Here is a 15,000-nt window from a genome sequence, read left to right as displayed (position 1 = left end):
AGAAATGATATTGTAAACTCGAAAATCACCACAGATAGCAAAAATCAAGTAGGAAAAACATTTTAATGTTGTTGTATATTCGACCAACATCAAGCGTCAAACTATTTTTTTTTTTTTTTTTTTTTTTTACATTACAAGGGCACTGGCCAAGGGCAAACAAAGTGTTGGAAAAAAATCCCGCTGGTTGCCAGGCCCTGTTAAGAGGAAAGTAGAAAGAAAAAACAAAAAATCTAAAAGGAGGGTCCAGTTAACGTAAGAGGTGTCTTGACACTCCTCTTTGAAAGAGTTTAAGTCATAGGCAGGTGGAAATACAGACACAGGTAGAGAGTTCCAGAGTTTACCAGTGTAGGGAATGAAGGAGTGAAGATACTGGTTAACTCTTGCATTAGGAAGATGGACAGAATAGGGATGAGAAGAAGTAGAGAGTCTTGTGCAGCGAGGCCGCAGGAGGGGAAGGCATGCAGTTAGCAAGTTCAGAAGAGCAGACAGCATGAAAACAGCGGTAGAAGACAGATAAAGATGCAACATTGCGGCGGTGACTTAAAGAATCAAGACAGTCAGTTAGAGGAGAAGAGTTGATAAGACGAAAAGCTTTAGATTCCACCTTGTTTAGTAAAGCTGTGTGTGTGGATCCCCCCCAGACATGAGAGCCATACATTAACATCTGGCAAAAGATTTAAGTTTCCATTTGTTCTGTATATCCATTACATTTTATTCAAGATACAGTTATTCAGTGATCCATTTCTAGGCTTCCACGTTAAAGTTTCTTGTAATATCAGTGTTCAATCCACGGGTATTAAGTCCCCACTAAAAGACGAATTGGTCAAATTCCTCTTTTTGAACATCACCCGTTAGCACCCCCTCCCTCCCACTCTCTCTCTCTCTCTCTCTCTCTCTCTCTCTCTCTCTCTCTCCTGTTAACGCTAAGTCCTCATTTTTCTCCCTTTTCTCTCCCTTTTTTCAAACCTTATCTTTTTAAGCCCAATTTATTTTTTCCAATTAAAGTTAACCATTGACAGAGCACCCACCCTCCCTCAGTACCATGTCCTCTATTGCTCGTCGTCCTCCTTCCAGCCGCGGCCACACTATCCTGTCCCCGGAACCGCCAAACACGCCCCCACGAGTCAGTCAGCGTTCCCAGCTCGTCCTCGCCGTCATGGTAAGAACATACTCGTCGTTTATGTGTTTGCAGCTCCGTACCTTAGTTAATCAGATTACTGAGTTAAATGTCTTCATGAGAATACTGTGATTGGTTGTAACCGTAACGTTGTTCGACAAATGTAAGGAAGGTTGCAGTTCTGTGCGTGGAATGTTATTGGTAGTGTGTGTGTGTGTGTGTGTGTGTGTGTGTGTGTGTGTGTGTGTGTGTGTGTGTGTGTGTGTGTGTGTGTGTGTGTTATATAAGAGACGAAAGCTGGATAAAGGCAACAAAAAGAGTGAAAAAAAAGGCCCACTTAGTTATCAGTCCCCGTGCAGGTCAGAGAGAGAGAGAGAGAGAGAGAGAGAGTGTGTGTGTGTGTGTGTGTGTGTGTGTGTGTGTGTGTGTGTGTGTGGTGTATCTGAGCTTCTAAAATTCATAACGGGTTTAATAATCACCTGCTGTAAAATGTATATATATACTAGTTATGTAGACGTGCACCACCTCCCTGCTGAGATCCCTACAGCAAACAGACGATGTAATTGTCTTTTCTCGAGGCTTATTTCTCCAGGTGCATTTAAAATTTATTCACACCTGGTTTTCCCATTAAAATACAGATTATTTTTAGCGGATGATTTTTTTTTTTTTTTATCTGCGCTTTATTCATTATTCACACGAGTAATCACCAGCACATAATAAGAACATAGGAAAGCAAGGGAAGATTCAAGAAGTCACCAGACTCACACATAGTCGCTTTATGAAACATGGTTGACATATCTATCTATTTCCATCGCAAGCTCCCTTACAAGACCAGGACAAATGAATATCTCATCTCTCAATACTGCGACTGTATTCTACTTTTGTTCTGAATGTCATCACGAGATTGCATTAGGTAACAAGTTTGTGTTTGTCGTTATGAGCCGAAAAACAATCTAACTCATTCTGTTACATTGAATTGCTACTTTTCTATTTCATTTTCATTTACTCTTTTCTGAATAACAGCAAGTGATTTTGAATAAGGTTGATGATGGTCTCTGGTACTGAAAGGGTTGTGGAAAGGGTTACTCATTACCTTCTCTCTGTTTCGTATTATAAGTGACAGTTTCCTTTAGTGTCACAAGTAAAAACGTGACATGACTTCGCTACTGATTTATTAACGAGTACATCACAATGCTGAATTAGTGTAGCGTGTGGCAAACTCCCTGATGAGGACCAACACATCTGCTGCTATTCCTTGTTTTATGTTTCCTTCGTTGATAATAATTAGAGGTTTTCTATAATTTATGAGTAGATTATTTTTGTATTGCATCGTGTCACTTCCAGCTGATTCTTTTGTTATTATTATTATTATTATCATTATTATCATTATTATTATTATTGTTATTATTATTATTATTATTATTATTATTGTTGTTGATGTTGTTGTTATTATTGTTACCATTATTATTACTATTATTATTATTATTGTTGTTGTTGTTGTTGTTGTTGTTGTTGTTGTTGTTGTTGTTGTTGTTGTTGTTATTATTATTATTATTATTTTTATTATTATTATTATTATTATTATTATTATTATTATTATTATTATTATTATCATAGTTTATACTTATCTTCATATTTTTATTTTCATTATCATTTATTTTTATTCCTATTTTCGTTAAATTTCCTATTGTTTTGTTCTTTTCTTGTCTTAATTTTTCGCGTATATGTAGTACGAATAATGGCAGTACGTACAGTTTATTGCACTGTACTGTGACTATAGCATTCTCATCCAAAAATTCCTCTTGTCCTCCCCATACCTTTTTTTTTCTCTCTCTCTCTTTTCCTCTTTTTTTCCATCTTTTATCCCAGTCTTGCCTTTTTGTTCCTACCTTCTTAAAACTCTCACTTTTGCATATTTTATCCTGTTTATTTTTTATCTATCCCTCTTTTCTTACCACCCCATCTTCTTTTTTTCTATCTCTCCCTATTTCTCTTTTTTTCACGTTGCCTCACCTATTTTTTTTCTCCTCCTACCCTCATTCCTTTTTCTTTTCTTTTTTTCTGCGTACTGTCACGCCTTAGACTGCATCAAAAAGCCAGATATTCATTACTCTTAAAATTCAGTAGCTGTTTTATATTTATTTGAACATCATTAACATCACCATCATCACGTTCATCGTCATCGTCATTATCAGCTACACTCTCACATTCACCAGCTTAATCTTATCTCCAGGCCCTATCATAAAAAAGTTTAACGAATAAAGTAAATGAATTAAAAACAGTCTGCGCGTGTGGGAAGAAAGGGTGGAAATGCAAAAGCCAGTAAATGAATGAATAAATAAACTAAATAAATAACATAATAAAGATAGTAAAAAGATGAAAATAGAACACGATGCAAAAGAGAGAGAGAGAGAGAGAGAGAGAGAGAGAGAGAGAGAGAGAGAGAGAGAGAGAGAGAGAGAGAGAGAGAGAGAGAGAGAGAGAGAGAGAGAGAGAGAGAGAGAGAGAGAGAAAAAATCCTAACGGTGCATATGTTCACTTGATCATAAAAGAAAATGGCCCCCAAAAAGTGATGAAATAAAGAAAAATATATCATGGACTTAATTACCGACACTTTTTTTTTTTTTATATGGGGAGAAAAAAGAGGTGGAAAAACAGTTCTGTTCACGCGTGTCCTTCCTTGACATAGTGTGTGTGTGTGTGTGTGTGTGTGTGTGTGTGTGTGTGTGTGTGTGTGTGTGTGTGTGTGTGTGTGTGTGTGTGTGTGTGTGTGTTTTGGCTAAAAGAGAAAATATATATGAATAAGAAAATAAAAAAAGGAAAAGAAACAAGGCATATGTCACATAAGCGAGAGAGAGAGAGAGAGAGAGAGAGAGAGAGAGAGAGAGAGAGAGAGAGAGAGAGAGAGAGAGAGAGTCCTATTATAATACATTATTTTTTTAGATATCATTTCACTTTACAAACAACCCCATTCATTCAGTGATCACCACTCACCACCTACTTTCATTCACCATTTGTTACAGGCCGTCACAGCGTATCTCCTTCACCTTAGTGCCTTTGCATCTTTTCTTACACGCACACCGCCAAAGTATCTTCCGTCAGTGCACTCAGAATCCTTTGATTTTCCTCTTACCTCTTTGCTGCTTTTTCCTTCCTCCTCCACATGTACTTCTTATCTCTTTCTTCACTTCTTCAACCTATTTCAGTCTTCATTCTATTTTCTATTTTCTATGAATATTAACTGTTAACCCTTTCACTGGCAACTCTAAAAGTAAGGTATGAAATCATTATAAGGGGATATAAAGAAACGATTTTGCAGTTTCTTGTCTGTTTAATGTTTGGAAGTGGATTTAAACGTAGAAGAAATGTCTCAGCGTGGTTAAGAATTAAGGAAAGGTGTGCCAAATAACTGTAAAAGGTTCAAGTATCAAACATGAACTCCAGTTACAAGGCAAGGAAATAAATGAAATGATCAGTGAAACACATGTACTGATATTGGCACAGTAGTAGCGAAACATTGAAACTGAATTGTCTTTTTTCTTCTTTTTAGTATCTTATTGGTTATTTGGGGCTGGGAGGAAGTAGCAAAACTGTATCGTTTTCTTGTAATTGTGTTTTTACCATTGATCGACCTCCTACACACATGCTAATGAAGAGATCAACTAGCAAACAGGATCTAATGAAACTTCAATATATATATATATATATATATATATATATATATATATATATATATATATATATATATATATATATATATATATATATATATATATATATTAACGAAAATAGTGTATATAATTTCACTTAGTATTGGCATATACTTTTGTTGTGTTTTATATACTCTCTATCTATATCTCTCTCTCTCTCTCTCTCTCTCTCTCTCTCTCTCTCTCTCTCTCTCTCTCTCTCTCTCTCTCTCTCTCTCTCTCTCTCTATATATATATATATATATATATATAAGAAAAAGAATATTAACGAAAAGTGTAAATTTCACTTAGTCATTGGCATATTTTACTTTTGTTGTGTCTCTCTCTCTCTCTCTCTCTCTCTCTCTCTCTCTCTCTCTCTCTCTCTCTCTCTCTCTCTCTCTCTCTCTCTCTCTCTCTCTCTCTCTCTCTCTCTCTCTCTCTCTCTCTCTCTCTCTCTCTCTCTCTCTCTAGCCTTAGGGAGAAGCATTCATATTCCTTCTCTCTCTCTCTCTCTCTCTCTCTCTCTCTCTCTCTCTCTCTCTCTCTCTCTCTCTCTCTCTCTCTCTCTCTCTCTCTCTCTCTCTCTCTCTCTCTCACAAGTTCCTCTGAGCTCACTGCACCAATCCCCCGCGGTGCTGAAAACAGACACACAAATCATTTCAGGTCTCTACTGCTAAATGTGTACCCACTGCTTACCTATTATGTCAGCTTCCTCTTATGCAACTGAATCATCGCCGCTTCTTTTAATTTTCCTTGCTGCACCGGTCACTTTGTACTAATAGTTTGTAATTTTTATTGTATACACATCGAGGCAGGTAAGTATCGGTGAATTATTTTTTTTTTTTTCTATTTATCTATTCCTTCTTATTCAACGCTTTGTTCTGACAAGGATTATTTTCAGAAGTCATAAGGGATGAATGCTTGGTTTCTCATTTGTATTTTTTTTGTCTTTCTCTCATTGATGACTATGAATATTATCTTTATTCAAACTTGCACTAGAATAATTTTCACTGCCATGGCCAGCAACTGACAGCAATACAGTCACAATACAAGACTTCCACAATCACGTATACATACAGAAAGAAAGGGTAGAATAGAATAACTTTCCAGTGTTTTCTCTATATAAGGTTTAGAGGACAAAAAAAGAAACACGTAGAGTGGTTCGCGATTAAGCTAATGAAGCACTTTGAGTTAATGAGGTCAATGAAGCACTTTGAACTACCAGTAGCTTTCCCAGGGTGTCTTTTACAACTAGTCGAGATGGTGCGTCGTAACCTTTAAGAACATGTGCATTAATGTTTGTTTATTTCACGACTTATACAGCCAGATATTTGTAAGATAGTGACCAATGCCAATACTTTTCTGTCTCATTAGGATAATCTTTACAGGTCACATGGGGACAATGCCTTGGCTTTCAAATGGGGACAATGCCTTGGCTTTCAGGAATGTTATTTTTTTCTTACTATTAACGCAGAAAAAAATGACTTACCACTAGAACAATGGAAACACTTGGAAATTACCGTATCTTGCATTACAGCAATTTGAAACCAGCCCAGAGAAGAACGTCAAAATATACAAGAAATAATGCGCGTTAATGTTATGAAACGATTCTTTGGCTATTCAGAAATGTGTTTCTCTTACTATTGAAGAAAAAAAGAACTTCATTAAATTAACAAGAAGAGGGATTCCCAACCTGTGGGTCGCGACCCCCTGGGGAGCCGCGAAACCTTGGCAGGGGGGTCGCGTAGCCTTGCCAGAAGTGGCTTGGGATAATATCAATTTTATCTCATCAATTACATTCTTTATGCTCTTACATTTATTTTTTTTCGGTGCAAAACAAAACGTGTGCTTCATTAGTTCAGTGTCATTAGGTGTATGTATGCGTGCCTGTGAGTGAATGTGCATATGTAAATGTGTATGTGTCTGTAAGCTGCTGATAGTAAGCCCTAAGTAGGGGATCACCTGGGTTTCAAACTTTTAGGTAAGGGGTTGCGAGTCCCAAAAGGTTGGGAACCACTGATTACTAGAACCATTTTAACACTTGGAAATCGCAGTCGAGATATAAAATCAAAATATACAAGAAAAATAAGCCTTAAAGTTAAATCTATTTCATCATTTATATTTGTAAAAGCCTAACCTATGCTATACGTCATCTTGCACAGCCAGGTTCACTTTGACGTATTAAATGAGCTTGTTGAGACGCGCTGTGTACTGCGCGTGAAGGGAATGCGGAGGCGGAATGGGAATTTGCAGTCTAACACACCTGAGCCGCGCGTGGAAATGTGCTACTCTTGTTCCACACAGACCTAAACACTCCCTGAGGACGACAACAGGAGGACGAAAGAGGAGGAGGAGGAGGAGGAGGAGGAGGAGGAGGAAAAAAAGCAAAAATGAAGAAAGAGAAAGAAAAAAAAAGAAAACAAGAGGAAAAACAAGAAGGATGAAGAATGGAGAAGCAAAAAAAAGGAGAAGTGTAAAAGAATAGCAGCTGGAGGAGAAGAAGCAAGAGGAGAACAAAGGCAACAGCAACAACAACAACAACAACAACAACAACAACAAAAGTGTGCCTTGCTTTACTAACATTCTATCAATTGTCATTCGCATCAAGACTATTAGAAGATGAAGAGTTGTCGGAACTGTCACTCTTGGCTTTATTTTCTAGTGGCCCCAATACATTTCAGAGAGAGAGAGAGAGAGAGAGAGAGAGAGAATACCTTGATTGCGTCGGCGTATACTAGCCCTACAAATTTTTTTCCAGCAGATATGACTTGCTCGCCGCCGTTGCACGTGAGAAATCGCCGCTTTTAATTAACTTCTGTATTTGACACTCACCTCTTCTGAAAACTCCAGATATGAGAAACGCACGAGTAAAGGGACAGGGATCGTATTTTCAAGTGCTTCAGCGCCATAACTTGACTGTCCTTTTCAAGCTTTAGAGGAAGTTGTTGAGGTTCCTAAAGCTTTTCGTAATTGTAGTGATAGTTTAGAATATTTTGTACCATCAAAGGAGAAATGCATTTATAAAAAAAAAAGTTATTTCTGCAAGCTCCATAAGAAGTTTTTTTTAGGGTTGTTGAAGATATTCTGCACTATCAACGGAAAAAGAATTGCCAAAAAAACTGACATATTATTATTGTTGTATGTATTTGTTTTATTTATTTATTGTTATCTTTTATTTCTATCTATTTTTTTTCATATTCCAGAAGTTAATAGGGTTCTTAAATATTCATAATTGCTGTGGTGTTTTGAAGTATTCAGCGATATAAAAGGATGAAAGATCCATGGGAACCTGACTGGTCATTTCTGTGTCGTTTTGAATCGTAGCCCTAATGAATTTACTGAATACTCAAAAGGATAAAGAAACTACATTGGATATGAGTAACGTTTTGAAAATATACGCTTTAAACTTGCCCTACAACGTTTTTCTTAATCAACTACTACTATTTTCTTGTTAATCCTTTGAGTGCTTTCATAATAAAGAACAGACCACACAATGTTCCTCGTCTTTCTCTGTGTCAATACGAACAGTTTCACAGAGCGTTGAATTCTGACTGAAGACAAACACGGTAACAAAAAATTATAAAGACTTTAAAGAAATCATAAGTGAAAGAGCTTTTCTACATATTGTTTAGAGTGGAGATGCATTGCTGATCAGAATGAGTGTACCTGAACGTTGTATTCAATATCTTTAACCTGGCAGGCTTAATACTTCCCTTTATCGAAATTACTCTCCTTTACTGTCAGTACTTCATGGTGCTTAATTATGAGATGAGATACAGAGAGGAAGTGAAATGATATATTCTTTTATCTTAGTTCAATATCCTCTTGTACTGCTGTGTAACATGAAGGTTCGTGTTGATGAAGTAGGTTTTGTGTGCCCTATAGTGCGGAGAACTGAAGGCAGTAGTAGTAGTGGTGGTAGTAGTAATAGTAGTAGTAGTAGTAGTAGTAGTAGTAGTAGTAGTAGTAGTAGTAGTAGTAGTGGTAGTAGAACTAGTAGTAGTAGTAGTAGTAGTAGTAGTAGTAGTAGTAGTAGTAGTAGTAGTAGTAGTAATAGTAGTAGTAGTAGTATACGAGGAGGAGAAGGAGGAAGGAATGAAGGAAAAAGAGTGATAGCAGTGTTAATGGTGGGGATAAAACAGTAGTGGTGATGATAGTAATAGTAATAGCAGTAGTAGCAGTAGTAGTAGAAGTCGTAATAGTAGTGGTAGTGCAAGCAATAGTCGTAGTAGTAGTAGTAGTAGTAGTAGTAGTAGTAGTAGTAGTAATAGTAGTAGTAATAGTAGTTGTAGCAGCAGCAGCAGCAGCAGCAGCAGGAGTAGCAACAGTAGTAGTAGAACTAAAATCAAATCATCATGAGAAACACCAATATGGGACTTCCACTAGAACCAAAAGTAGTCAACGAAAGCGACGGGAGCTACGTACGTACATATGAAATCACTCCCGCTGCTCGCCACAACCTCTCTCACCATTGCGCCACATGACACTTCAGGCGCCAAAAACGTATCAATCAATTACTGTAGCTCTCTCGCCGCTTCTGTCCCTTCCAGCATCGTGGAGGAGGTCACTGGTAGAAGGAAACAAGAGAGGAATATATAAATGTGAAAAGAAAAGTCCCGATGCAATAGTGATGAATTTCTTGGAGTGCCATGTTATTGTTTGTCTTTATTGTTGATTTCATTTTATGGTTTCTCGGCCATTTATTGTGTTACTCTTGAAGGCCTTATCTTTATCTATTTGTTTGTTTATTTTCCATTTTTGTCTCTTTTATCCTCACCCGAGTTGTGTCAGTCAAGAATATTTCTATTTACTTTTTTATCTTTTTTATTCTTCATTTTTATTGTATTCTTGAAGCTTTTTTTTTTAAGCTACGGGACCTTATCATTATTATACATATCTTTTTTTTTATTTGTTTATTCATTTATTTCTTTTCATCTTCAACAAAGTAATTCTGTAAGGTAAAAATCTGTTAATAGTGGTGATTTCTTATTCACTTTTTTATAACTATATTTTACGGAACTTCGACTTTTATTATATTCTTCAAGCTTTTGTGCTGTCCACGAGTCCTCTTTTTTTCATCTTCACCAGAATTACGTCAGTCAAGAATCTGTAGTCAGTAATCTTTCTATAAAATCACCAAAATAATTTCTTTCCCTCACGTATTATGTTCACCTCGCTAATGTAGGAGTGAATTAACACCATTCTTCATTCTTTCATCCCCTTCAGTTGTAGATTTTGGTCTTGTTTCAGTTTTTCTCTCTTCTTACAACTCAAGAGAAACAGAGAGAGAGAGAGAGAGAGAGAGAGAGAGAGAGAGAGTCATGAAATGCTTTCCTTCATTACGATCAGATAATCCAATGAAAATGGTGTTCTTTATCATAAAAAGAAAATAAATGAATAAGTGGATAAATGATAAACCGTATCGATAGTGTTCTTTTCAAACCAAACCTCTTCTTGCCACTTTTTTTCTTCCTCATTATGAATCTATTGTTCCTGTAAGGATAGAAAAAAAAAAAAGCTAAAGACTTAAATTATGCAAAGAATAAATGTAATAATAATAATGATGAGAATAAGAATAATAATGTTAATTTTAATTTAAACAGTGATGAAGATCTAATGTATAAGAAAAGCATTGCCCATTGTACAATTCTGCTTTTCTTTATCAGCGAGGAGTTTATCTTTACATTATGGTGATGAGATCGTGTTGTGCATTTCATTTATTCTTCTCTTTATTTGGGTGCTGTGATTATTGTTGTTATTCCTATTTGCATGTTAATAAGTAGGGCAAGGTTTGAGTGATGACACACTGGCTGACTGAACGAAGCTAAAAAAAACAGACACTGGCAGAAAGAAAGACATAGAAGCAGAAAGACATATAAAGGAAAATAGACATGCAGATAGGCAGACAGACTGATCACAGAAACAGACAGACAGAACACAGATTCAGGTGACATAATTCTCTCTCTCTCTCTCTCTCTCTCTCTCTCTCTCTCTCTCTCTCTCTCTCTCTCTCTCTTTCTCTCTCCATTCATCTATATAAGTATCCGTTTATATCTATCTATATACCTACTCATACCTATCTATCTATCTATCTATCTATCTATCTGTCTATACCTATATGTGTATTCATGTATTTGTCTTTATATTTGTTTCCATGTGTGGTTTATGTGCAGGCGTGGCGTGTGGGTTGGCTGCTGGTGGGCGTGTGGGCGTGGTCAGCGGGCGGTGTGCCTCGCTCTTCTTCGCCCCGCCCAGGCTGTGATGTGGAGGCGCTTCGCTGTGACGTCATCTGTTCCTTCCCAGACCTTGGCTTTCACTGCAGCCGCTGTGCTAGAAGGTGATGAACACTTACGCATTCTCTCTCTCTCTCTCTCTCTCTCTCTCTCTCTCTCTCTCTCTCTCTCTCTCTCTCTCTCTCTCTCTCTATCTATCTATCTATCTATCTATCTATCTCTATCTCTATCAATCTATCTATCTCTATCTCTATCTATCCATCTATATATTTATCTACAGTATCTCTATCAATCTATCTATCTATCTGTCTTTTTTCTATCCACAGTAGGTCTCTCTATGTTAATATCTACTTACTTCTATATCTATTCATCCATCTGTCTACTTCAATTTTTGCTTATCATTTTGTTGTGCTATCTGTTAATGTATGGCTGTCTTTGTATGTATATTCATATGTATCATGTATTACTTCATCAAATCATACATGTGTACGTATATTTATGGCAGTGTGCCTGGGTACCTGGTTATTTCTGGTCTCAGGTGACAGTCAAGGGTGCGTTGTTAATCATGATGCTCTCTAAAACCTGACACTTGACAAGGTCGCCTCATCCTCTCATTCAGTAATTAATTTATAGTGATGTGAAATCTTCTTGTACCAATTTTTTTTTTTTTTCCTTTTTATATTTTTCAAACTTTATATTTGCTTCACTCAACTTTCCTCTCACTTTCTTTCAAATATATAGATTTCAATGATACATATTTTTCTTTTTTTTTCTTTTTCTGTGATTCCTTTTCAATCGTTCTTCCCTTTTTAGCTCGCTCTCTTACTGCTGAAAAGTTTATATATATATATATATATATATATATATATATATATATATATATATATATATATATATATATATATATATATATATATATATATATATAAAATTTTATATGAAATTGTTTTGTGTTCATCATACACTTTTCTAAACTGCATTTTTCTCTTTTTCCAATAATGTGTACATCATTTCTCCTCTTATTCATTCCCGATCTCTCTTGTGTTTTACTTTTTTTCAGGTGTGCTTTTTCGAGTTTTCTTTCCCTTTTTTTTTTTTTTTTTTTACATTGTCATTTTTAGTGTTTTATTTTCCATAAAGATAAAAACTTCATATATATAAACACAACATTTAAAAAAGTCAAAGACAATATTCAACCGAATCAACAGAATTCAAGTGTAAGTAAATAACTACATACTAGATAGATGGAGAGAAATTTTTCAAAAGGGTGAAAAGATAATGGGCGAGAAAAAGAAAATTGTCACCACGACCCATGCTTCATTTTCGAAGACTTCGGAATATTCTACAAAGTTTGATTACTTTACCCAAGAGGCGGTGTTGCTTTACAGCGGGCAGCCTACAATTTTTCTTGTAATTCTTACTCCTCCTCACCCACGCCAACATCCATGATTCTTGGTAACATTTGATTCCAGCATGAGTTCTATTCAATTATTTGAAAGTGAGCAGCCACTGAGCCACGAAGTCTTCGTATTATATCCCGCAGCATTATGTTTTGAGTTCAAGTGTTTATCTGTCTAACTTTCTGCCTGTATAAGTCAGTTTGTTTTTCGATATGAATGCTTTGTTTTTTGGTCAGAATTCCTCTTGCATGAAAAAAAGGATGTTTCTTTCCTTCTCTCGATTTGGTTATCTCGTCTCTTCTTTTTCTTCTTCTTCTTCTTCTTCTCCTTCTTCTTCTTCTTCTTCTTCTTCTTCTTCTTCTTCTTCTTCTTCTTCTTCTTCTTCTTCTTCTTCTTCTTCTTCTTCTTCTTCTTCTTCTTCTTCTTCTTCTTCTTCTTCTTTTTATCTATCTATCATTTTTTTCTTTATATATTTTATTTATTTATTAATTTGTTTATTCATTTAACTTATAGAGCATGTTTATCGATCATTTCATCAATATTTCTATTTATGATTTAACTAACATTATTTTCAAACTGTTCGCCCATCTTTCATTTCCTAATCATCTATCCACTTTTTGTACTTATTTATTTATATATCTGTGTTTTGTGTTTATATCTTTAATCATGTGTCTGTCTGTCTGTCTGCCTATTTATCAACCTATCCATCTATTAGTTATCTTGTGTGTATTCTTGTTTGTTTATCCATTCATATATATTTTCATCACTCACTCAAACACCTCACCGATCTATTCATCTGTCCACCTGTCTATCACACTCGCCAAGATCATGCTTATTCAGTAGGTGATGAAGTTCCCTCGCCTTACCTGACAGACCAGAGTCTCTTGAATATTTTGGTGGGTGGGCGCCATCCTTCCCGCCCACACGCCCACTCTGCAGTACTTCCCTGACACTTTTTCTGCATAGCGGGGAATGTTCGGTGCTCGTATCCTGCTAATTCTGACTACGGGTATTAAGGAATTTAGATCGCTTTTTGTAATGAAAGGGAAAGGAAGATGTGTATTGTCTTTCATTGTTATTATTATCATTTGTAGTAGTAGTAGTAGTAGTAGTAGTAGTAGTAGTTATTATTATCATCATCATCATCAGTCACCACAATTCTTCCGTTCTTCAAACCTTTTCATGTCATCTTATCTATTCCTGATCCCCAATTACAGGTTCTCATCTCCATCACTGCAGGTGGGAGCTAGATTTGAAGGAAGTAAATCCACAGGGTAATATTAATATTAGGTAGACGTAGAGAGGAATAATTGAAAGACGTACATAAGAAATAAACAAAAGTAAGTAGAATATTAGTGTTGACTCAAGACTGTTAAAGCTTGTTAAAGTTTGCGAATATAAACTTAAGGTACACTTTCCTAAACTCATACTCATTTGTCGTTTTTAATCTCGTTGGACATTGATAAAACCTTCGAAAATCATACACAAGAAAAAATAGATAGACGTACATAAAAGATGAACAAAAATATTTCTTAAGATTTTAGGACAATAGACTTAAAACTACGCCTCCTTAAACTTTTTGGTCTTATTGTATAGTATTATAAAGTGGAAAACAAAGAGACTACCCAGAAGAAACATCTTAATTACATTGCTGAATCGAAAATGTTTAAGTATTGAACACTAAACTACATCATCCTAAAATTGTGTGTTTTTGTGATCTTGTGGTACATATGATAACAATGAAAAAAAAAGCTTTAGAAATTGCACATGAGAAAATAAATAAGCCTTACACAAAAAATGAACAAAACCTTTATGTGGAATGCTATAGTGTTAACTCGAGACTGTTAAAGATTTGGGACACTAAACCTCCCTAAACCTTACTTTTTTTTTCCACGTGCCACATTGATAGGCAGGTCTTTCGTCAGCCCTCCTCGCCTGGGAAGCTGCCTCCCTGCTTCCTGCCAGGGTACATAATTGAATGCATGATAAGATGCCTTAGATTGCCTCCATTAAGAACTACCTCGAAATGTTAAATCTTTGGCGCGTATTTTGAAACACTGCACTCCCATAAAGATTATTTAAAAAAACACACAAAGATTAATCAGGTTCCCATGTGCATTTTACTGTATAGTTTACCATTATCCTTGTTAAACTATCACTAAAAATCACGAAAATGTTCTTGGAAACTCTAATAACTTCCACTAGAGCTTGATGGAAATAGACAAGGATGAGATGTCAGTGAAAGAAGTCGAGGGGAGGAGTCAATGAAAGAAGTGGAAATGTGGAGGCAAATGAAAGCAGACGAGGTGAGGTATCGATGAAAGTAGTCAAAGTGAGAAAACAGCCAATTAAAATACTCAACAAAAAGTGATCGAGGTGAGGTATCAATGAAAACAATCGTGTAAGACATCTATACTTATTGGGAGTGCGGTCGTCTAATATACTCGAACTACACCAAGACACAAAGCAACAAGTGGAGCTTGCAAGGTTATCACATCCCAAGAAACCTCTGGGAATAGTGTCTCGGAAATGATCGGGTCCTGCGTGTCTTCCCTGAC

The 15,000-nt window shown here is 36.0% G+C and overlaps 1 protein-coding gene across 1 annotated transcript in view; it reads left to right on the top strand.

The window, feature by feature from the left end:
- The window catches only part of LOC123515740, a 27,066-nt gene that overhangs the window by 5,479 nt on the left and 6,587 nt on the right, over positions 1-15,000 (top strand). The window contains exons 4-5 of the mRNA XM_045274595.1: positions 1,039-1,159; positions 10,983-11,146. Of these exons, the coding sequence (XP_045130530.1) occupies positions 1,039-1,159; positions 10,983-11,146 (285 nt within the window). The remainder of the gene's footprint in view (positions 1-1,038; positions 1,160-10,982; positions 11,147-15,000) is intronic.

Source organism: Portunus trituberculatus, chromosome 39 (assembly GCF_017591435.1).
Source record: "Portunus trituberculatus isolate SZX2019 chromosome 39, ASM1759143v1, whole genome shotgun sequence".
In the NCBI taxonomy this organism is placed as follows: domain Eukaryota; kingdom Metazoa; phylum Arthropoda; class Malacostraca; order Decapoda; family Portunidae; genus Portunus; species Portunus trituberculatus.
This window is presented reverse-complemented; position numbering and strand designations above follow the sequence as displayed.